This window comes from Zonotrichia albicollis, chromosome 6, assembly GCF_047830755.1.
Source record: "Zonotrichia albicollis isolate bZonAlb1 chromosome 6, bZonAlb1.hap1, whole genome shotgun sequence".
Lineage (NCBI taxonomy): Eukaryota > Metazoa > Chordata > Aves > Passeriformes > Passerellidae > Zonotrichia > Zonotrichia albicollis.
In genome coordinates, this window is record NC_133824.1 from 15,402,064 (window position 1) to 15,426,580 (window position 24,517).

Consider the following 24,517-nt stretch of genomic DNA (forward strand, 5'->3'; position numbering starts at 1 on the left):
ATAATGAAAAAATTATTGCCACACTTTTGCAAAAAGCCACACTTACGTTAGCAGGATATTATAGTATACAAACACAGCAGAAAGATTGTTACTTTTTCCTGAGAGAAACTGTTACCATTCCAGTTGGCTACATTTTCAGTCTAAGCTAAAAATGCTCATTGGGAATGGCTTTACAGTGGCCCAAAGCAAGATGTTGCCCAGCACTGTTACCTGTACTTCCAAGGAGTATGTGCTACTTGGCAATCAGGTGTGTCTTGCAGCACTTAGTTTGCATAAGCAGCGTGAGCTCAGGCTCTGCTTCCTGAGAGTAAGGGGGCAGAGGCTGCAGAGCAGGAGCATCACGAGTCACAGAAATGCTCTGCAACCTGCAGTATCCATAGCCAGTTGAGAGGATGAAGACAGCCATAGCCTGCTTGATTTCACACACATTTAGTTCTTCTAAGCTTTAAAAAAATTGCTAGTGGGTTTGAGTGTCCTGGTCTAATATATTGCATTTTATGTTTGCCAAGTGTGAAATCTGCCATTTGGAGAAACGCCTTGATGTACCATTTGCTGTCTTGCAACCGGCAGGAAGACAAATTCTTCACTCATATCTTTTAAAAGGTGTTCAGTTCTTCTCTTGTCTCAGCCTGTTTTGAAGCTTGAAAATTCTATTTTTTTCACTTACTGTTTTTGTCTCGTTTGTCCTATAAACAGTGGGAGCATGGGAGGGACTTTCTCTATTCCTCCTGTGTGATTTGTTTTCTTTGATTAATGTGAACAATATGGGCTGCAAAGATTCAATGTTCCAACTCCAGAGAAACACTTCTTGAGCAAAGTCAGTTAATTGCATTTGAAATAGAACAAATCCATCATGTCTAAGCTTTGTGCCAGCAGACAGCTGCACAGTGATTTCATTTGTGCTACTGGCAGCAAAGGCAGCAAACCCCCGGGTGTTAGAATATGTAAAGAAATTTACTCCAGAAGGTAGATGCGTTCTGAATAGCTATTTGGCAACCTTGGTGCTTGAGGAGAGGGGAAAAAAAAGGTGAGGATTAATCTCCTGAAAGCCTGAATAACTTACCTCTGCATTTGTTAGGGAGCTTCTCATGATTATTTACATGCAATTTTTTGGGGACTAAGTTGATTGCTAGAATTCTCAGCTTATGTTGATCCATTGTTCTGGTTTGCTCACTGCTGTCTTTCACATGCACTTTCTTTTATTTGCCTTTGCATTGAAGTCTTTGAAGTTAAAGAAAACCATTTCATGAAAATTAGAGCATATTGAGGCTTTTCTAAGTAGGGAACTGGAGGGTAGTTCATGTGCCTCTCCAGTGCCTATATTTGGTTATGTACCATCAATCAGCATTAGTTTCTAAGTGTCCAGTGGTTATTAAGTTCTGCTGAAGTACTTGAACTGAACAGCTCTTTCCTTTGTTGACTTCGCTGAGTTTTGCAATGTGTTCAGCTTTTTCCATTCCTTCCGAATTAAGTGGTTCTGGTACTAAAGGATGGAGAATGATTAGCTTAATGATAGGTATGTTAAAGAATATGTAGAATAGCAAGTGCATCTGCTCTCATCCACTTTGAAGTTAGTGTGGCCATTTAGCAAACAGTTTTTGCTATTTAATTTTTTTCTCCTTCCACAGCTATTTATTATCCACCCTCTATTTTACATTATTTATTCTACTATCAGCAGTGTCAGTAGGATGTGAAAACGTAATAGCTTCTTTGGCATCTGTTTGCAAAACATATTTTCAATTGGTTGAAATAAAATATTTTGCTTTCATTTTGGGACATATGAAGAACAGGTTTTGCTGCTGACTTCTCTGTAGTTTCGGGCTGAGCAGCACTGGAAGTTGCAGTGTGAGAGCATCTTTGCTAAGCAAGATGATTTCTGTAAGTGAAGTATAACTAGATCCCCACGAAGTCCTGGTTACATTCACATTTGCATAGACTTATTGGGGGAACAAATTTTCATTTTCCCTCTTGCTTAGCTTTGGTAGTTACTATTTTGGGAGCCATCTCTTTGCTGGGATTTTGGGTCAAGATGTGTACCACTGATAAACCAGTTAAGGTCCTCGCTCTCCAAGTATTTTCAATGAGGGCTGCCCAACCTCCTTGCCAAAGTTAGAGATGCTCAGCACTTTGGAACACTAAACTCTCCTCTTGCCTAGTTTTGTCTTTTTTCCCACGACCCTAAAATTTTGAGGTACCACAGCTCCAACTTTTGGAGATACACAGCAAGGTCTGCCTCAGCTTTTACCTCTCTCTGGGCCTTTCTGAGGTAATTCTACAACCTGGTAAGCTCCAGCCACAGGACTGCTGCTCAGAGTCTTGTGAAATCAGGAGTGAAGTTGTTCCTGCACTGTTTGATCCAGACTGTGTTTGTTACAGGTGATGTTTGGGAAGCATTTACTGGCTCGTGTACTCTGCCTCATCTTCCTTCCGCTTGCCCTCTACACGGCTATGTTTGCTGTTCATTTTGCAGTGTTAAATAGAAGGTATTTCACAATGTTTTCTCCAGAAGAATTACTTGTCTTTGCTTTGAATTAAAGGCTATTGGTTATATAGTAGTCCACTTTCAGTGTCAGTAGCACAGCCACAAGCTGTGTCTTTGTTTAATCCCCTTCCCCAACTCTCTGGCCAAGATGACAGTGAAATTGAGCTTGAGACTTTCTGAAATGCCAAGCAAGTAACCTAACGAAACTTCCTGTCTTATTTTTTTCCTCTTCTCTTTCTGGGACCTGAAAATGTCTTGACTCCATTCTTTGTCTTTTTGTAATTAAAAACTCATTGCATTCCTGAAAAATGGCTGTGATTAAAAGAGTCTGAGTGTGCTTGAAGGAAGGGCTTTTTCCTGAATGCTTGCAACCAAGGGATGCTTTTTACAAGGAAAGAGCTAGTAAAATGGCCAAGTAATGTTTTCCATATGCCAGCATTAAAATATGAGGTGAATAAGCATTTCACTGTAGAAAAAGAATAGAAAAATAAATCGGTTATTTTTCAGTTAAAGTCTACTGGTCTTACCACTAACGTCTTAGCAGAAATAACACTACAGGAGTCACAGAGAAAGGCTTTGTTATATCTGTGGGTTATATCCTGACAGTGGGTCAATTTATTTGCTGTAAGACCACCCCCAAAGACAGTTCTGATGCTTTGTGCAGTGCCAGCATGTACATTTCTGTGACCTCAAGTCCTTGCAGCTCTGGACAATTTCTTGCAAGACTGGCTCTATCTACTGTGATTCACAACATTAGAGAAGTTAAGGGAGCTGCTCCCACTCTTCTTCTTCAGATGCCCAGTCTGGTTATATAATTTTTCTTCTATAAAAACAACTTGGTAATGCATGTCAGAGGTTTGTATGCTGCTTAGTGAGACCTCTAATTGTCATATTCTTTGCTGTCTTTTTGTTTGAATGCTGTTTTGTGAGACCTCTAATTGTCATATTCTTTGCTATCTTTTGTAGTGGTCCTGGGGATGGTTTCTTCAGTTCAGCATTTCAATCTCAGCTGATTGGGAACAATCTTCATAACGTCTCCGTTCCAGAGCGTGAGTGTCCACATGAATAAAGCACTCTGAATGTTGTCAGTGTACATGAGAACTTAAATAGAAATGGTGTCCCTGTGACTCAGTGCAGAGCAGTGGGAATTATGCCTTCCATGGTCAAGCTCAGATCCACACTCTTCTTCTGTGCAGTTTATGAATTGACAGAAAGAAAAAGGCTGAAAATATCACCATGTTCAGTGCATGGTCACTATCTGTTTTTTTCCTGTTCACCTTAGATTTGTGAGTGTTCAATGTGGGATTTGTTTACAAAATATGTGTAAATGGAAACTGTCAACTTTTGTGACACAGCATGCCACTGTTTCAGCTTTGTTGTATTCAGAATGCATCTGAATTTAGCAAAAAAGAAGGCTCTGTGGTTGTTCCCTAATCCTCAGGTTGGCTAGGGACTACTGAGCCTTTGAAATGGTCTAGCCTTCTGATTACTTCAGCTTTTTTGTGGCTGTACCCAGCTCCAGAGCTGTCACTGGGGGAACATCAGGTCTGATCTCTCAAGGCTGAGTTGTGTTGGGCGGCTAGGAGGGAAGTTGTCTTAAGCCAGTGTATATCTGCTGTCCAGTAGCTGGGCTTGCCTCCCTTTCCTCTTGTCTTGCTGTAGGGATCAGCAGTGTTATACTCTTAGGGAAAGCTATCTCAAAACTCTCATTATGAAATTACAAACAAAGGAATGCCTTACCAGGTCTGTTTATGTTAAAACTTAGTGGGAGAGTCTGAAGTGTTTCAGCCAAATGTTACATAACAGTTTCACTGAATCCTGGTTAGGGATGGGAGATAAGTGTGCAATGAGCCCTGTGGAATAACCTGTCAAACAGGAAACAAAATTGCATCAAAACAATGGGGAGTGCATGCTTAATCGAGCACTGTAGACTAGCTGGGGGAGATACAGGAGAGCTGTCTTATGTCTTTTTTCCTCCCCCTTTCTCGTGCAGATTTGGCATATGGGTCAGTGGTGACAATGAAGAACCTTCGGATGGCAGGGGGATACCTGCACTCCCACTGGCACCTCTATCCCGAGGGCGTTGGGGCTCGCCAGCAGCAGGTTGGTGCTGTGGGGTGTTGCCTGTGTCTACAGCCCTGGGTTACTCCCTTTGTATTTGTCATTAGGGGCCAAACTGGTAGGAGCTGTGTGCTGACTCAGCATCTGTTCCCTGGTCAGTGCCACAGCTGTGCACTTGGCTTGAAGAGAGCCTCCCACACTGCACCAGAGGGGTGACTTACAGTAACAAGGCCACCATCCATAAATGGAGTCCAAGAACACTTCAGAATAGCTTTCTATAATGAAAGTTACCTCAAGGAAGGCTGTAAAACTTTGTTTAAAACAAGTACATTATCTTACAGCTTTTCTGGCTGTATATTAAAAGCAAGGGAATAGAACTGCTTTATATTGGTTTTACTCCAGCCATTGGCCTCTGTGAACTTACATGAATCCCTCTCCTTTGTGCCTTGCTTTCTTCATCTGTCACCAAAGAATTTGTTCAATAAATTAGATGCTGTGCATCTGTAAGCTAATGTAGCCATATGGAAACCATCTGAGCTAAGGGCTTCTCATTAAATGATTAAGCAATAAGTGAAAGTAGAAATCAGAAATCATGTAACTATCTCTAATTAAGAAGTACGAACATTAAGTGGATTTCTTATTTTTGTCCATCATCATCAAGCTTCACAAATCTTTGCTGCTTCTGCACTTTTACCAAGATGTATTTCTGCAGTTTGATTATTGGTGTCTAAAAATTGCTCTGAGAATCTTGAAAGAAAGTTGCCAGAGAAACACAAGTGTTTGGTTTTTAACTCCCTGCTGTCTCTGTGGCTAGGATGAAGTTTTCAGAAGTAAAAACTTTGTCTCAATCTTTTTTCCTGCTGCTTGTCACAATCAGAATTTCTAATACTCTAGCATGACATTAATGTTTATTACAGTGTATGGAGATGCCATGCTAAACTGCCTCAAGCATAGGCAAAATTGGAGTGCAGATCATGCTTTATGACACTAAAAGCAGGGAAGGGCACTTTGGAGAGGACACTAATGGGAGTTCCTTGTGGAAGTGGGAAAGGGTGGAGAGTTCCCTGTCCTGATGGTAGGACAGCAGTAGGGTTCTAGGGTAGTTTCAGGGCTCTGGAGAGGGAAAGAGAATTTAGAGAGGAATTTGGAGGGGATTTGGAGAGGAAAAAGTGATCTCTCTGCTTCTACTTTCTCCTCCTCTCCTAATGGCTTGACCCCAAGGTATGAGGTTCTACCTCCAGCTCTCCCTTTTTCCCCATGGTCAGACACTCCTGTGTTCTGCCTCTCACCCACCCCCTGGGCCATCTGCTCCCACCTGAGAGAGAGGCCCAGGTGGGGCACTGGGCTGGGGTTCTACAGAGCAGGGCTCGCTGCTCTCTAAGAGGAGGGTGGGCAAAGGGAGTACAGTTGCACGTGCTCTGGGCCGCAGCAGCCTGGGATAAGATGCTCTTTGTGTCCATGGTAGCAGCTGGGGCAGCTGCTCTGTGTGAGCTGAGCGGGCTGGCAGGGGTTAGCTGTGTGGCTGTAAGGGATGATCCCTGAATCCCTACCTTGCCTGGATCTTTTGGCAGATGTTGTGGTTGTCACAGTCAGCCTGTGTCAGCAATCTCTACTGTCTGTAAAGCCAGTGCTGCTTCTGTCTCCTGGTTCAGATAGTGGTCAGTGATTATTCAGGAGCTCTGGTTTGGATATCCTGTTGTTGTAGAAGGAGCCTCTGAAAAAGGGTGAGGGGAGGTCAGGCTGTGTTTGGAGGCTCTTGGTGCATGTGAACTGCCATGAAGGGTAGTGCTTCTGAGTGTGGGCTATGCACTGGCTAAGAGGTGTCATCTGGGTTAAGGAGTGCCCCATAACTGGTTTTCTAGGGGGCACTGTCCTAAAGGTAATCTCAGGACTTCTGTGTGGTTGATGCATTGATATGGGGCTTTGATTTGCTGGCGAATGTGTGACTGCTATCAACAGCTTTTTTCTTGTTATGTAAAATAATTAATCCTGTCATTTCAGGTCACTGCTTACTTACATAAAGATTTGAATAACCTGTGGATCATAAAGAAACATGAGTCAGATACAGGTAACAAAAACCAATTAAGTGCCTTTTATAACTGCTGCTTCTGTTTTTTACATAAATATTCTGAGTTCTTTCCAGGGCAGAGTATCCTTCAAGGATATGAGTAGGAGATGAGGAAGAACGAGGGGAAGCTGTCTCTTGATTTACATTGTGTGTGTGTCTACTGTGCTTTTGGTTCTTCTTCAGATTGTACAGCTGAAGTAAATAAGCTTTTCTTAGCTGAAGGTTGCATTGACAATTTTTCAGCTGTGTAGGGCTGCAAATAACAGCAGAGAGGAAATTTGTCTGAACTGAGTTAATATTTATTGCAATCTGTTATTGTGGCTAAGAGTCTTGGGAAAGCTGGGCCCTGTAACAGTCTGGTACATTGTGTTTGACAGATTTTTGTGGGTGATTGCTTGGGACAAGATAAGAGTACTGAATGTGATTATCTATGGTTTGTGCAGAAAGCTGTTGGTTTAGATTAGGTAGTGTATGTAGCTGAGGCATGCTTGGTCTGGCAGTTTCCTTTTCTTTACCTGATGCATGTGTTTATAAAAATTAACAAGAATTGTCTGAATAGCAAAAAATGTAAATAATGCAGATATATAAGAAAAATTATAATCAGTGTTGCAAGAGTCATTTATAGTTCACATTCTTTGGAGTAGCTCTCAGGATTAGAATTTAGAGCAATGTTTTACATCAGGCTTAGGGTCAACACAACTTTGTTTGCTTTATTATCTGCTTGAGGCACGAGCATCAGCAAGAGACTTTCTAAGACCTTGGTAAGTTTGTCAGTGCATTGATATGATTAGTTTGTCTTTCTTCAGCAGATCTGTCTGACCCCTCAAGCCCTGTGGAGTTTGTGAGGCATGGAGATATTATTCGTCTGGAACATAAAGAGTAAGGAGGGTTTCTGGGATTCAAAGAGATTGTGTGATTGAACAGAAATGGTGGGAGACTTGTCCTGCTAGAGACTGTGGTTAGACAAGCACAAGCAGGCCGTGTGACAGAAGTATCTGTATATCTGAGTTTCCAGTGTGAGGTCTGTAGAGTTTTTCTTCTTAAAAACATCATTTATGTTTTGAAAAGTGTATATTAAATGAGAAACTTTAGAGACAACCACACAACTTTATTAGAACTACCTGCCTAAGCAGCAGGGAGATTTCTTCAGTTGTGTGAGGTGCAATAATCAGGGTAACTCTTCCAGAGAAGCAATTTCAAAACCCTCATTCTGTTGCCTGTCTCCATGCTGGGTTTTCTAGACAAAAGAGTATAGAGTTTTTTTGTCAGTGTACTGCAAGTATCCTGTCTCTATGTTCATAGGAGGTACCCACCTGCTGAAGTTCTCAACAGCACTGAGATCATAGCAGTTAAACACTTTGAATGAAAGTGGAAGCTGATCCCTTCCCTTTCTGCAGGGAATAGCTAAGAGGAAGCAGGGTAACTGTAGTGACTTGATATTTAGTCTTTATCTAGTGTAATGTTAGCTTTGATCTCTTAACACAACCTCTAACTCATGTGCCAGGAAATCATGTTGTACTGTATTCAGTATGGTGTATGCACAAACCGTTGCTTAGGCTTCCAAAACGATGGTAAGACTTACTATTTTAATTTTGAATTTAGGAGTTTACTATCCAATATGTGGTAATGAGGATGATAACATCTTGATCAGACAAAGTGGGTTAAGTGCTGCTAAGGTCCCTGGCACGGCAGTGAATCGGTGGTGCTGGGGAAGGATGCGGCAGGCGGCACGTGGGGCTGGCCTGTGGCACATCCCATGGGACAGCAGTGTCCCTGCAGCTGGGCAGCAGCAGCAGCAGCACAATGGGTGCTGTCCCAGGACCTTTGGCAAGGACTGACAAGCTGTGGCCAGGTTTCTCTGCTTGTCTCAGCTGGCAGACCCTGCCAGTGTGGGAGCCTCACAGGTCTGCACTGTGCTGGTGCTAAGTGGTGGCTACTGATTTGCCCCTAAATGGTACAGTCTTTCCCTGCAAAAGCAAAACTGATAATCACAAAAGGTCAGGATCTTGCTTTTCTTCTTTCCAATCTCTTTTCCTTTTAGAGATGGTAATTGTATTTTGAGGGTTGGATTTATTTATGCTGTCATCCTTTTTTGTCACTGCCCAGTGTGGTATAAGCTCAGAGTCATGTGCTGGAAAGTGACAGTTCCACTCCATCCTGTTAAGGCTGCGTCCTGCTGTGCCCTCAGCTGGAATTCAGTGGTTAGAGTACTGGCAGATCTCTGAATGGCTCAAACCAATGTTTTTATCACAAATTGACAAGGGTTCAAAGGTTTGACTTTTTATTTCATTTCAGAACTTCTAGAAATCTGCACAGTCACCAGCATGAGGCTCCCCTGACAAGGAAACATTTTCAGGTCACTGGCTATGGAATAGTAAGTGAAGGGAAGACAAAACAAAAGCTTCTTTTGGGAAGAGTTCATATCATGCCAAGGGAATTTATTGTTGCTTTTTTTAGTTTGTTAGCCAGGATGATAGATGGACATCTGCCATCCTCAAGGAAAAACTGATGTAGTATGAAATGCCTTCTCTCATATTTAAGGTCTATTTAATGTGAACACAGATAAAAAAATAATTTAAACTTTTACTGTCAGTCTAGCTTTGGCAGCATTCAACTCCAGAAATGACAAACTGAGCAACCTTGAAGTTGCTCTGACAAGTATTATTTTATGTATTTGGCCTTGTCACATAGACAAGTGTTTTTTTGACAGAATGATGACAGAATTTTGAATCACAAAGATGGAATATGCTTTGAGGGCTGAATTTCTAAATGCAGAGATCTGTTGCCTAAACCCCTTTTGTGTAGCGGCCAAGTTGCCCCTGTTTATGCTGTAACTCTGAGCTGCAGTCAAGAATGAATTGAAAGCAAACAAAATTAAAGTTGGCAAGATAGAGATGTGTTTGTGAGTAGTTGCTTATATCTAGAATGGTGTCTTCCTGATGGGGAATCTCTTCTGTGAAGTGTGAGTGAGGCTGGTCTGGGTGAGTTTCTTTGGCTTTGCACCCAGTGGAGTTTCAGAATTTCCTATTTGCAGTGCTTCAGTTCTGTGTGTCTTCTAGTTTGGGCATTGTTTCGTTTCTGCTTTCTGTTTTTGTAATTATTTTTCTCGAATGGCATGTTTGCTGATAGAATGGAACAGGAGACTCCAATGACTTCTGGAGGATTGAGGTGGTGGGCAGAAGGACTGGGCAGCTCATCAAAGTCCTGCGCAGTCAGGTCCGGCTGACCCACGTGGCCACAGGCTGTGTATTGGGATCTTCTGGAAAGACTCTGCCAAAATGGTAAATATCCACCCTCTGCAGGCCTTTGAGCTGCCATGTTCCTTTACTCAATGGTACTTTTAGACTAAGCAATAGGTACATTTCTTCCATTTCTTTAAGAGAATAAAAATGTAAGTAGCAGGTATAGGAATATGGCCAGAGGGGAAAATCTGGGTTAGGATTATGCAGTCTGTTACAGTGAAGGTATGCAGCTCTGAAAAATAATATCCCTTACTAAGAGATCCAAAAGTGGCATGGACATAGATCTTGTCCTCTGGTAAGGCCAGGAGGGGATGATAGATGTGTTATTTAACATGCTATTTATCCTTGGGATTTGCAAAAAGCACTGGAAACTGGGGCAGTTAATGCTGTTCTGTACCACAATCTTGAAAATTGCTTTCTGTTGGTATTAATTTACCTTGTGATTAGAAGACCTTTGCTATTTTTGCATGCAGCATCTAAAGCATCTAAAGCAAGGCAGTGGTTACTGCTATTAGCAGGTGTTGGGATTTTATATGTCCTTGAATTATGCATCTTCATCACTCAGATGAGGTGTATGCAGAGACATCCAGGCTGGTGGAAGCAAGCTGCCCTGTATGTAAAGCTGCACCATATGGGATGCTGACATGGATCCTGGGGCGGAGGTGTGCACTCATGTTGCTGCTGTTTTGAGAGCTGCCTCCCTAGGTTTCCCTAGGAAGCTCTAGGTTTCCCTTCTCTGTGTTGTGGTAAAACCAGATTCTAAAGAATCCTATGGATGCTGAAACACAGAGCAGGCAACTGCCTGGCTAGGAGTGCAAATGCCACTTAGATATCACCATAAAGCTGGGCTCATGGACACATAATGGGTTCAGTTAACAAAAAAGGCAGCTTCCATCAAGAGCATTCAGAAAACATTGTGGATTGGGTTTCTTCTTTTTTTTCCCCACTAACAGTTTGATATGTGAATGGAAGTTATTGCCACAAAATGTTGATGATAGTAACAGCTGAGGGCAAAAAAATACTTGTTAACTGCAAATAAAGATGGTTAGACTATGTTTTTATATTTTTATAAAAATGAATTTACTAAATTAATGAAATTTTAAAATTTCATTAATTAAGTAATGGATTACTTAATTAATGAAATTTGCTAAGTAGTGATTGACAGAAAATTCCCTATTCATCTGGCATATCTCTGTCAAATTTAATGCACTTTCTCCCAAAGTCTTTGATGTGACCTGCTAGACATAGGGTGACAGACTAAAAAACAGTTATTAGTATCCTCTAAGGTAGTTGTTTTGTTTCTATAATACAGTTCTTGTAGATATGGATTGACTTAAATTCATGATGGTGATTTTCTTTGGAGGGACTGTAAGGGTTGAATTGGACATAGATTCTTTCTAGTTGGCAAGGTGCATAATTTTCAAAAATCCCACATATCCACCTAGGGCTTTTTAGGTGAGAAAGTGAGAAATGTGGTTCAACTATTCCATAGAATTTTGGTGTCAGCTGCCTTGCAGATCTGTTTTGGTTTCTACATGGTTCCTATAGTATGTAAGAATGCAACTGCTGAAGCATTATGGAGAAATATAAAGCTAAATTGGCAAAAACTAAACACAAAATGGAAATATTGAGTGTTCCTGTGGGGTGGTGGTGAACTGTTCTGCTCATCCTCAGGGGCTGGGAACAAGTAGAAGTGACCTGCACACCGTACCTGAAGGAGACACCCAATTCCCTCTGGAACTTTGAAGATCATATTAACCCTAAATGTAAGTAATTAATTTCCTTTTTGATAGAGAGTGCATCTTGGCTTACTGTTTAAAGGAAGGGATGAGCTATCAGATAGCAGTAACTGGCATTCTGCATTTGAAATGTATGTGTTCTTTCCCAGTTTAAGTGCAAATTTGCTGAACTTGAGTGTGTGCAGGGATTCCAAGCCCTTTTCTATTTCACTGTTTGTACTGGAAGCTGGTGATAATGCTTGAAGTGTAGTGGAAATATAAAGACTTTCTTAAAGATTTTGAGATTTTAATGTGTTACAGAAGTGTGAAGCACTCCAATACAGGCTGTTATTTCTAACATTGTTTAATTGGGAATTGTTGTCATTGATATGAGTATGTCATATATATTTCAATGATTTTTTTAAAAAGCTTAGATCCAGTTCTGTTCTGGTGTATTTTTTCCTTCTCCTGCTGGGGATGTGCTAAATGATGGCTTCATAGTACCATGAAGAAATTAATAGTGTGTGACAGAGATCTGAGTTTGCCAGTAATGGCAGGTGGGCCTTGCAGCCTTATCCAGGAGTTATGTTTGTTTCACAGACTCATCTGGCTTGGGTTGTTCAACACAATCTTCATCCTTTGAATTTCTGGTGACTTGGGCTGAGTTCTGAGTTATTAGAACACTTACTGTTCTTCCTCCTGTGAGAGCAACTGTGTGCAAACCAAAGGAGAGAAATCCTGGGCTGTTGACTTGGTAGAATTTCTTCTTCTGTTGTAATGCATTTTATATTCCCATACTTATGGCTCATTTACAGATAAACAGCAACCTATGAAGCCTGTGTCTCTTAATGGCAGCCAGAAATACAAATCTATTTATTTCATGGACTTCTATATATTTCTGTCTTCTATATATTTCTGTTGCTCCTGGAAGTAAAGGAGGAAATTTAGAAGTACAACAGTTGTAAAGTTCACAAAATCTGACTGCAAGCCACTGTGTTTAGAGTATGAATGAATTGCATAGAGAATTAAAAGAGGTTCTGGAAGCAGATTTGTTGTAGGAGGAGAGTGTTTAGTTTATTATGAAAAAGGTAAATAAAAGGAAACCATGCAAACTTATAATCTATTTTTCTCCTTTTTTTTTTTTTTTTTTTTTTAATTTTAGTGCCCAATATCAGCCTGGATGTTTTGAAGCCTTCTTTTGCAGAAATTCTGCTAGAATCCCACATGGTTATGATCCGGGTATGATATCACTGATTCCAGATTATCATTTTCTTCCTTCTCTCTCTTGCATTCAAAAACAAATAGCACTTTCAGAGAGATCTGGGTGATGGCTGCAAGCTAGGGCAGAATTTGCATGCCCAAGCAACCTACTTGAATTTATACTTAGAATAAAGGATGATCTTAGAGCTAAATCTTCCAAGTCCAAGTTTGGAAGCCCTGTGCTTAGTGCCTGGCTCTCCTGTTGGTGTGATCTAGCTACAGCCTAGTTATGTAATGTTTTCCCTACCTTCCTGTAAGGCTTTAAAGGAAATTTAGTGTTTGTGAGGCTGGAGGATATTACTGTGGTCAAAATAAGGAAAATCAGGTAACAGACACTTAAAAAACTAGTAAGTGTTTGGATTGAAAATGGAAAACTTCTGATTTTTTTCAAGTTCATCAAGAAGCTGTGATTTCTGGTTTCCTTTTTATCTCTGAATATATACTTTTTTTAAAAAGCAGATTTAATATTTGCAAGGTGGACAGCTCTTGTAGTCTTTTCCTATGCTTGCTCTTTGTACTCTTGGCCACAGCCCTTCTACCTCCAGCTCCTCAATGAGAATGAAGAAGAAGTTAATATTTTGAGAAAGGAGTCTAGGGTTTTCTTTGCTATTGTTTGTGAAGCTCTTCTCAGATTTTAAAGAGAAAGAAGTAGTCAAGCACGTTATTGTTAGTACTTGTAAAGTGTTTTTGCAAAGTGTTTCCATGGCAATCAGTGATAATGCTGTCTCAGGTAAGGAAGCACCTGCATGAGTTTCCATGGAAATAATCTTTGAGGCTTTTTTTATGTAGTGGAGAGAAACCTGTCATAGCAGTCTCTTAATGAAAAAAGGTCTTGCTTATGCAACATGTATCCTTAGTGACAGAAAAGCGGGAGAAATGAGAGAATACTGCCCCTTTTGCTACCCAAAACCCATTTTCACTTGCATAATAGTAGTACAACATTCACAGTCCTAATTGTGACCATTGTGGATGATGATGTGTTTATGTAGGTCAAAAAAGACCTTTCACTCAGATAGAGTATTGATGTATGTTTGTGTACACAGACATTTCTGGGTAGACATTGCAGCATACCTGCCTGCTCATTTAAATTTTATGTTCATTTATCTGTAGGGAAACAGTGGCCTCAAACCAAAGGACAATGAAGTCACATCCAAACCTTGGCACTGGCCCATCAATTACCAGGTATATTCATCAATCCATATTCCTTTCAATTTTCAAGTGCTTTTGCAGTGCCTTTTGAAGCACACCACCTTGTAATTGCATTGAAGATGTTGTCAGCTTTCTTTTGGAGCACCTGAGATGAGAATTTGTCTCACCTTAGACGCTGTGCAGAATACAGACTGGACTGATGAATATCTGTTTTTCTCCCTTCTGATCTCTCTCCTCAGGGACTGCGTTTTTCTGGTGTCAATGAGACGGATTATCGGGTTTATTTGCTTGGAAACCCGGTAAGTTGGAGTGAGAGGTTCCAAGCCAATGTCTTTAGCAAACTTTTGCTTAGTCTTGCTTCTGCCAGTTCTCTTCCTTCTCCTTTTGGACTGTCTCTCTAATTGTACTCTTTATGTTTGCATGTCACGTGCACACACCCAGCATAAAGTCCCAAATCTTTCTTTTTCTCTTGTGTAGGTGATTTGGTGGCTAAATCTGGTCACTATTGGGTTATATCTTCTGATAACAGTTGCCACTGCAGTGGCACTGAAGAGAGGTGTCCAACTGACATCTGAACTCAAAGGTGAGGTCAGTCTTCCTTTTCATAGATGCCTTTTGCAGGAACCTTAAAAGTATTGGCTGCAAGGGATACAGGCCAATTAATCAATACCCTGCTGTCAAGCTCTGCGTGTGCTCAGTAGTTTGCGCAGTGTCTTAAGACAAGAAATATTTTCTGATATTTATGCAAAACAAATGACAAATACAAGAGATAATAATGATCCTTTATTATGTCCATTGCCAAGGTTTTGAAGCTTTTCACAAGCCCTAATTAGTCATACTTTCATCATTCCTGTTTACATCAAGGGTTGCTTCATTTTGTAGATCTCCTTATGGGAAGTCAGTTCTAAAATGTGATGGGAAACCACTCAATTATACAATAAGTTATTGTAAGCTGTATACAGACACCAGAGCTCTTAGTCCCTTCCCCAGGCTCTGAAAGCTAGGCACCACTTCTTTCCAGGAAGGGCTGACAAAGTGATCATCTGAATGGCTCTCATTGCAGAGACAATGAAAATCTTCAGAAACCAGAATCACCTGATTGGTCTGATGCACAGATGGAGAAACTGCATGTTTGGTCTTTAAATTTAGAGCATGGTCAACCTCCTGCCATGCCTTGAGCCTTAGGACTTTGTATATCTTTTTTGGCAGCTCTTCTCCTGGAGAGTGCTTGTATGTTTATGAAGAATGCAGCTAGGCTGTTGCAGAGGCTTGAAGCAATTCCAGACCAATTCATGGCTTCCTGCAAAGATCATTCCTGTTGAGTTTACTTAGTGGGTTAAGGTTTGCAAATGGGAACTGTAGCTGAGTTTTTCTCTGCTGAGGTGTGTTTATTTGTGTTCCAGAACTGTCCAGAGTGGTGCTACATGCTGGAGGGCAGATCACACTGGGCTGGCTCCTTCATTACCTCCCTTTTTTTATGATGGGACGAGTTCTCTATTTCCACCACTACTTTCCTGCCATGCTTTTTTCCAGCATGTTGACAGGTAAATACTAGAGTCCTGAAGAAGACAAGGTAGGGAAAAGGGTGATACTCTGTTAAACTGAATGTTTTTCATCCTAAAAGGTTTATTATTTTTATAGGCTTCGTTTGCTTGTGTGAAGTGCTTGAAAGCATTGACTTACTCAAAACTTTTTTCACAAAGCAGCTTGCAGTGCAAATTTTTTGTTTGTCTGTTTAGTTTTGGTTTTTTGGTGGTGGTTGGTTGGTTGGTTTTCTGTTTAAAAAACAATTTTGTTAATTTTGTTAAAAAATCAACCTGAAGAGGCAGTCATGTCTAGTGCTTAGGGCATTTAAATTTAGAGATGGGATTCCTGGTCTCTGCTATTTCACTGTTCTTATATATTCTTGTATATAAGTTACTTCCCTCTTTGTTTGCTGCCAACACCATTCTGTCATGTCTGTTTATAATTTGGCTTTGGTCATTTTTCCTGTGAATTTATACCAACTTCATTAGCATCTGGCACCCACATCTCTTTTGCATTTATTCAAATGGAAAGGTAGGATAAAAAGAACCTTTCTGATACAAAACAATCTCTGTGGTTCAGAAGGTTACCAAGGTAAATGAATTCAAAAATTGACATGGTCTTTTGGTGTTAACAGAGTTGTGTCAGCCTAGTCTGTGAACATAGCAGCTCTGTTCTTCTGACTTCTACCTCTTCCTTCTCCTAGGAATCACCTGGGATGCACTACTGAAGTTCTGTGCTGGGTTCTTGTCACCCAGCACTACAGCAAGAAAGGTATATGGAGGTGGATTCCTGGCACTGGTTCTGCTCATCCTGTACAGGTGAGTACAGCTGAACTTTTCATGAATGGAGTGTGTGACAATTGCCATCTCAATAGAAACTTTGCTGCCTGTTAGTTATCCTTAGCATTTGTTCCCTTTTTCCTTCTTTGCTGATTTGTCAGACATCCTCAAGCCTAATCCTAAACCTTCAAATTTGTTTAGATTCAGCATCTGTGTCCCTGTAATGCATTATAGAGCATCTTTCCATTGCAGGGAATCTGTCTTTTGTTGCAGCACACAGTGTGAATACTCTGTTCTCCTCCAAACCTCCCAATCAGTGGTTTGTGTTTCTATTCCCAATGATGGTGACATATTCCTCAAATACAGGCAAATTCTTCATTATTGTAGGTTTTTTCAGATTCTAAGAGAAAATACCACATGTGATAAAACTATGTGCTAGGTATATATTGGGTTCAGCAGAGATTAGAAGGTTCCCAGTAAAACTTAGAGCAGTCCAAAGATAAAGGTCCCATAGGTGGGAACTTCTTGAGACAGAAAACTGTGCTGTGTTTGATTTCTTTCCTTCTGCATTTGGTATCTTTCCACAGCTTCTACCTCTTCCATCCCCTGTCCTATGGGATGGTAGGACCCATGGCCTCCCACCCGAGCAGCCCCATGGCAGGGCTCCGGTGGATGGACTCCTGGGAATTCTAGAGCAAAGGAAGCCTGGGAACATGGATCAGAAACATGGGATCTGCTGCATGCCAGGCTGATTCTGGTGCTTTGAGGATGTGGCTGTAAAAGGCCTCTCTGGAGGACTCTGGGTATCGTAACCCTGTTGCTTTGGCATTTGTTTGCACTGCCTGCGTTGGAAGATGTAGAGGATGACAAGGTCCCCTTAAATTAAAAGACTCATGTCCTGAATCCTTAGGTTGTACTAATGGACAGCTGGCTGCCTGAATGCCAGTTCCTTGAAGCAGTATGTGTCAGTCCAACAGCAGTGGCATTCCAGCAGCCAGACCAGTACAAGTTGGAGGCTGTCTGCAGTTGCATGTGCACTCTGTGCGTGTGTGTGTCTTCCTTCTTGTCATCTAAGCACCACTACAGTTTGAAGCACTATAGGACTTCTAGCAAGATTAACAACCTTTCTTATGATGAGGTTTTTGAAAGCTTACTGTAAGTACCTGGGGACCTTCATTCTACCTGCCTTGGCTGTCTGAAGGTTTTTTTGTTCTGACCCTGGATTTTTAAAATTTGACTGAAATTTGTCTGTTTGAAATCTCCTGAGCCATTGTGCCTTGCCTGTCTCCCAGGCCCATTGCAGAGATGGAAATTGTTTATTCCTATGTACTGCCTTTCCCTCTGGTCACCTTTAATCAGTTCTACAACTCACCTAGCGGGCCTGTTTTCAGGGCCAGACTGTTCCAGCTCAGCTCTTTGTAGCTTCTTTCAGTTCTGTCTGAAGGTGCCAAGGAAATTACAGTAGAAATGACAGCTGGTTTATTTTCAGTCCCAGTGTGCTGTGGAGACCAGCATGAGGATGTACTGGAGACTGTAATGATAGCTTGGAAACCTTACAGACAGCTGTCATTCAGCTTTTGTTCCTAGCTATTTCAGTGCCAGTGCCTGTGCTTTCAGGGGAAGGCTGCATCTCAATGCATGTGGCATCTGCAAAACAGGCTGCTGGTGCCAAAGTATCTGCTCAGTGTTCCCAAATTAAACAAGTTCCTTCTCTAGACTACTGAACATCAAATTACAAGGAAATGTGAGGCCAGGCAAAAATTCTTTGTCTGTGAAGTGTCAAGAGCCATTGAATGTCAAATCCACCCCTTCCAAGAAAGTGGAATTTGATTTATCAGGTGCCTTTGTCCTGTGTTAGGTCTATTTCTGTCTGTGTTTCTTTTATTCTATTTCCTACTCTTCATCCAATGTCAATTTCTTATCACAGTTCAAGTTGCTACCTTTTAGTATCCAGTGTGAATGACACTTAGATCACAGCTGTATTCCTGTCTCAGGAAATAATTGAAAAACTCTTTTATGTATGTTTCAATGAACTCATGCCTTTCATTTCAGAGTTCTTGCTTTGCTTCACAGCCTTGCATCAAAATTACAGGTAGAGGGAGAGTAAGAGGTGGGTGTGTCTGCCTTTAAAAATGGACTGTGCATTTATTTCTCTCCAAATCTGGGATTCCAGTCCATTTCCTACCACATGGATGGCCTGCATTAGCACAGTTGTTCTGTGTGGGGGACTAGACTCCAGTCAGACTTGCTTTGGGATCTCTCTAGTAGAGATCCACAGCATTGCTCAGTAAGGCAGCTGCTTTGTAAGGCTCTGGCTTGGTGTGTCACATCTCTCCAGAAACTGACTCCTAGAGATACTAGCTCAGATGGGATGGACCTGTGCTTTTGATTCTCAAGGTTTTGAGTTGATCACCTGCTACTTATACATGGTGGGAAGCCATTGCAATAATTAGCTCCTGGGTTTGATGATTTTTCCCACTTGTTATTGCAGGAAGTGCTCCTACCTGCACGAGCCAGGAATTCACAGAGGTGATATATAGGCAAGGAGGATGTGGGAGAAGGCTGCAAACTTCTTCAGAACCTGCCAGATCTGACAGCAGCAGCAAATTGTTAACTGTTGGCAATGTGGAAGGCAGACAGCACAGTGCTGCCTTGGAACAATGTGATCCACCAATCTCTTGGTGAGATTATTGACTTAATACATTGCTGTCCTCAATATGAGCTTTCCCTAAGGGAATCCCATTGTCATGGGGAGGATTTGCCAGAAGAGCTGGCAAAAGCTATGATTTAAAGTGCATTTTTTTCCAGCACATACAATTACGCACTTCCCCTTAGCATTAGCAACAACAACAAAAAAAAATCTAAGAAGCGTGTGTTTTGGAGTTACTGTTTGTAACACCTTTATTCATCATATTAAACCTTGGGAGTGCAAAAATTGAGTCAATAACCTTTGTTTCTTTAGTTATTATTAAGGGGTCAGTTTTGTAGGAGTTGCCTGAGGAAGATGAACTAGTCTGTTTCTTGGCTAGGATTCTTCCATTCTTTATTAGTAATAATCTTTTGGATGTGGATTGGCAGCTGAGTGCTGAAGGTGGCAAATTTAGTGCTCTCATCCCACTTTCCTATGCACAAATCCAGCTTCTCTTTCAACACAGACAAAAGGTTTATTTTTCTTCAGGATTGTCACTTCAGAAATTTTCTTGAGAGCATTTGATTGACATTGAGACTGTTTCTTAGGTCTTGTGTGCTGGTAAGCGGTTGGAGGCATACAGTGAAGAAAAATCTAGCTATTCCACAAGAGGGAGCAAGTTCCAGCAGAATTTTTATTTTTGATCTGGAGTTTAAAGGATGGAAAGGTCTACATTGAAGACTAGAGGGCAGACATTTCCTCTGCACTCTCTGGACTCCAAGGGTTGGGTTTTCAAGTAAGTGTACATTGATGTAGCTCTGTCTTCTTTCAGGAGAAAAATTACTCCCATTGGAATTTGACCTTCAGTATTTGCTTCTTAAAACAAAATCTGTCAGGCCATTACTGAAACATAATAGTAACTGATATTTTATGAGGTCAGTAAAATACAATAATTTGGACTCCCTTCCTGACTCTGTCTTGAAATATCTAAGTGGTACAGACATGAGGCAATGGGTGCAAGGCACTCTTTGTTTTTGTATGGAATTTGGTCTGCTTTGGCTCAGTTTTACCCATTGTGCTTGTGGAATGAGTTCAGGTTCTTTTTGAGAGCTGCTCATTAGTCCTCTTCTCCAGTCACATGGAAATAGCTAACAGTGCCTTCTGGGGCCAGAGGTGCTGTTCTCTGGAGCAGCTGCTCTCTTTGAACCCTGCTTGACAGGGCTCCTTTTATCACTGACAAAGTATTTCATCAAACTGTATCCATGGATTCAAATCACAAAAAGCTGCAGGCTGCCATGTTCCCTGCTTCAAATTCTTTTTTGCGTGTATTTTCAGCTCTTCAGTCTCTGAAGGATAGATAGAGGGACTCTGGGCTCATCTAGCTTTATCCTAGGCAATCCATCCATCTTGAAAGGTTTCTGCTAACAGTTGCTTCAGGACATCGATAGGCACACATCTATTCCAGCAGCAGGGCTTGGCCTATTTCCAGGAACTGGACCACTCGTGCTATGAGACACAGATGTGACTGTGAGGAGGATTTGAATGGAGATTTCTGTGCCAAGGTTGCCCTTGGTCCAGGTGGAGGACTCTGTGTCATCCCTGTTTGCCACCATTGTTTGCAGCCCTGGGAGCCATCACCACTCTTTATTCTGCACAGGGTTTTCTTTTTGCATCTTGATTGGAAAGGCTGATTGATGCACAAAGGGCACTGACAGAATATACTTTTTTATATCTTCCTTCTTCCTTCTGGTTCTTGAGGAATGCCCAAAGTACAGGACGTGTCTTTGCTTCCCCTAGTTTTTGGGCTATGCATCCATTTTATACAGGTGCCTGGACAAGGGGTAGGACAGGACATCTTGTAATACCTGTCATGTGTCTGAGAGGAAAACCAGAACCTTGTTATGGAAAGGTAAACAAATGTGTTATGTGATAGTTCCTTCCTGTCCCTCCTGAATCCTTCAGAGATTGTTTTTAAGGAGCTTGAGAGCAAACCAGCTGCTATTGTGGAAACACAAGGCATTTACCTGAAATTCTGCATTGCCACACTTAGCAGCTTCCCTTCCATGCTGTGACTGAGTAACCCTCTGGGCTGGCACCGTGTGCACAAGCACTGATTCCATCTCTCAGGATCCTGCTGGCAATGTGAAAACCTTAGCAGTGCCCTGTGTCTCTGCCAGATGGGGAATGGAGGTAAGATATTTATTTTTCTCCTTTACAGCAAGTGACCCCATGACCCCACACATGGGCAAATGTGTCATGAAAGCAAAAATGTGGGGACTGTTAGAACAACATAAGGCTCTTCCCTGCTGGGAAAGGAAGGCTGAGGGTAAGAACACCACCTCCATAGCATACTTTCTTTGGGGCAGGGCTGTTGGCTGCAAGCAGTCAGGACTGAAAATTCTCTGTCTTCTTTAAAGTACTAAGTCCTTAGTTGTGTGGTTGGTTGCAAGTAGCTTCACTTTTTGTAAACTTTTTTTATGCTCTTTACTTGAATATCAAGGGCTATGGTTAACAAACACAAATAATATCTGTGGCTATCACATGCTAGCATAGATAGCACTCCTGCTGAATTTGTAATTGATTCTAAAACTTTGCCAGGTGAGCTTACTGTGTTTTACAATAGGCAAGGTTTAGAGCCATCCTTGAAGAGCTTGCCTCTGGCTAAGCAAGAGTTTGGAGCAGCAGTGAGAGGGGTTCTTTGGTAATTCTGTTCTGTATCCTGAACCTTTCTTACTAATGCCGGGGGATGTGTGTGCATCTGTCTGAACTGAACTCTTTTAACTACAATGGTACAATTACTGTACCATATGGTGTGGATGGGAGAATGTTCCCTTGAGCTATAAATGTGTTTTGTACAGGTGATAATGGAAAATGAGGTAGAATTTGGAATTTAATTTTGTAATAAATATATCTTCTTTGAAGCAATCTCTTTGTGTCCAGATTTTGGGGTGGGTTTTTACCCCTTTCATTTATTCCTCACACACATGCTTGAAGTAACAACATGAACTTTAAATGGGCCCATTGGAGAATTTAATCTAGGATAGTGATGATGTACAGCAGCTTTTAGCACACAAGTATTGCTGGACTGCAATTCTAGGAGATCAGATTTTACTGCAATATATTGGTAAGCACAACAAGAAGGGAAACAGATACGTTTGAACAAGAATAAAGTACTGTCTGTCGAAGCAGGTTTATTTCTCCATATTAAAGATGTGGTAAATGGTCAATATGTATAATATGTTGAGTTTAAGGGGTATTTTCCTCAAGCTTCTGATAGGTTACCTATGAAGACTTCATTTGACTGGTCAAACACTTTGTTCAGAAACCCAGCATTTTTCTGTAAGTCATGTTCAGTCTGGTGTTCCTCACACCAGGCAGGTGCACAGTTTTGTACAAATGAGGCCCTTACTGTGAATTAAATGTGAGAATCCATAATAAAACTGGAACACTGAAAATCAGAATCTGGCTTTATATGCGGCTGTAGGGAGGGGCTGGGATATACTTTTGAATAGAGTGTAATAAGGGGTTGCTTGGGGTGGAACTAGATGGGAGAAACCAAAATAAAGCCACCTTACCTGGGACCAGACATTGATGCCCAGATGAGTGCTGGAGGAGAGCCAACCAGTCCGTTTGGATGTGTTCCAAGGGCTGCTGAAGTGCAGCCAGGACAGCTAAAACTGGACTGTGGCCTGTAATGTGATGAAACAGGCTATTAAATGTCACTGAAAAGCCTATTGACTTCTTGTATTGCTCCACACAGTGCAACTTGGTCTCTGGGTGTTGTCTCATCAGGGCTTTGTTCTGGAAGGGAGGACTGCTGATACAGAGGCTGTGCTAGAATGTAGGGAGACGACCAAAAAAGAAGGAAGTATTGTTTGTAAAATGCTGATAATATCTGAAATAAAACTTTACTTCTCACTGCCCTCTAAAGGAAGAATGGCTTCTTTCTGCAGGTAAATGATCTCACATGGGTGAACAATGGTGACTGATTCCAATTTGCACTTGATTTGAACCTACCAGACTTGTAGGCTTTTAGATTCCAGCCATCACCCATTACCTCCTCCTCAACAAGAATGAGGCTTTTTTTATGACCTGCTGTTTTAATATAGATTTTGTGCTCTGTCTTCAAGCTGTTTCTTAATCTTCTATTTTCTAACAAAATAGAAGCTTCCCATACAAGTTGCTTCCTTTGGCCCTCAATCTCTCATGACCTCCTTTTCATTTTCTTTGGTTAACTATAAGGTCTCCCAATCCATACCATGTCTTCCAACATCAGTCTCCTGAGGTCCATATGCTAAAACCATATGGATTTCATCTTTGCTACACCTACCACTGCTGCCTGGTTTACATCTGACGGTTGTGGTTGTACACTTTGGAGTTGTTTTCTAATACACCACCACTGACTGTGCTCTGGGCCATGTAGTGCATGCTCTGGAAGTAGAAAGTTTGTGCTTTATAGAATGGGTGTAAGTCTGACAAGCATTATAATTGTTGTAAATTGCTTTTCCATTTTTATCCTTCTTGCAGTCATTGCTTTATCTCTATATTGCATCCAAAGCCTGTCATCTTGTTGTCATGCAGCTGACAAAAGGTAATCTTAAGGCTTCATTCACCTGACCTATTTTTTTCACCATGTATTTTAGGATGAGGTGGTTCTTAAGTACCTGGGTTTCTCCATTGACCAGAATGGGAGTTTAGATTATGTGTCCTTATGAAAGCATCTGTGTTGGATCAGCTGAGTCACACCCTGGCAGTGTGCTGGTGCCTTGCAGTGCTTTAGGGACAACAACTGTTCCATTACAAGGTGGAGAATGAAAGCAGCTGAGAAGGGGGGAGCATCAGTTGAGAATGTGAACATGCATTAAGGTGGTACATTCTTGACATGCGTCAGAAACAGTGTGGCCAAGCAGGACCAAAACAATGATTGTCCCCTTCTCAGCACTCACACCTCAAATCCTGTGTTCACTTTTGGGATCCCTCACTGCAAGAAAGACATTGAAGTACTGGAGCATGTCCAGAGAAGGGCAACAGAGCTGGTAAAGGACCTGGAGCACAGCTCTGATGAGAAGCAGCTGACAGAGCTGGGGATGTGTAGCCTGGAGAAGGACCTATGGGGGAGGACCTTCTCTTTCCCTACAAGTACCTGGAAGGGGACTGCAGCAAGGTGGGGATCAGTTTCCTCTCAATTCACAAAAGACAGGATGAGAGGAAATGGCCTCAAGTTGTATCAGGCCAGGTTTAGATTGAACATGAGGAAAAAATATTCTTCACTCAGAGGGTGACCAGGCATTGGAACAGCCTGCCCAGGGAAGTGGTGGAATTACCATACCTTAAAGTGTACAAAAACCACATAGATGTGACACTTGGGAACACGGTTTAGTGGTGAACCTAGCAGTGCAGTTTGCAGGTGAAAAATTCCTCACTGAACAGGAGAATTATTTTTAACAAAGCCCCAAAGCTGTAATGGCTTAGGTGAGGAGGAGAAGGTCTCAAGCCAGAAGTGTCCCACACATAGAAGGAATAATACAGGGGGTTTGCTTTGAGACCAGATGGCTGAGTGCAAAGCTGAAATGTGGGAATGCTAGCACAGCCCTGACATGAA

The 24,517-nt window shown here is 41.5% G+C and overlaps 1 protein-coding gene across 3 annotated transcripts in view; it reads left to right on the forward strand.

Annotated features, from left to right (window-relative positions):
- POMT2 (protein O-mannosyltransferase 2) overlaps positions 1 to 21,836 on the forward strand; it is a 27,783-nt gene extending 5,947 nt beyond the window's left edge. The window contains exons 7-22 of one of the 3 annotated variants that reach the window (XR_012580724.1): positions 2,377 to 2,483; positions 3,449 to 3,531; positions 4,476 to 4,585; positions 6,545 to 6,611; positions 7,418 to 7,490; positions 8,907 to 8,985; positions 9,741 to 9,892; positions 11,528 to 11,619; positions 12,734 to 12,810; positions 13,942 to 14,013; positions 14,220 to 14,279; positions 14,458 to 14,563; positions 15,384 to 15,524; positions 16,211 to 16,325; positions 16,874 to 17,441; positions 18,778 to 21,836. Coding sequence is in view for 2 of the 3 variants with exons in the window: in XM_074542565.1 (XP_074398666.1) it covers positions 2,377 to 2,483; positions 3,449 to 3,531; positions 4,476 to 4,585; positions 6,545 to 6,611; positions 7,418 to 7,490; positions 8,907 to 8,985; positions 9,741 to 9,892; positions 11,528 to 11,619; positions 12,734 to 12,810; positions 13,942 to 14,013; positions 14,220 to 14,279; positions 14,458 to 14,563; positions 15,384 to 15,524; positions 16,211 to 16,325; positions 16,874 to 16,979 (1,440 nt within the window). In the remaining variant the exon portion in view is untranslated. Of the gene's footprint in view, positions 1 to 2,376; positions 2,484 to 3,448; positions 3,532 to 4,475; positions 4,586 to 6,544; positions 6,612 to 7,417; positions 7,491 to 8,906; positions 8,986 to 9,740; positions 9,893 to 11,527; positions 11,620 to 12,733; positions 12,811 to 13,941; positions 14,014 to 14,219; positions 14,280 to 14,457; positions 14,564 to 15,383; positions 15,525 to 16,210; positions 16,326 to 16,873 lie in introns of all 3 variants that reach the window. The other 2 variants (XM_074542565.1, XM_026794943.2) reach the window with 2 other exon arrangements.
- The last annotated feature ends 2,681 nt before the right edge of the window (positions 21,837 to 24,517 follow it).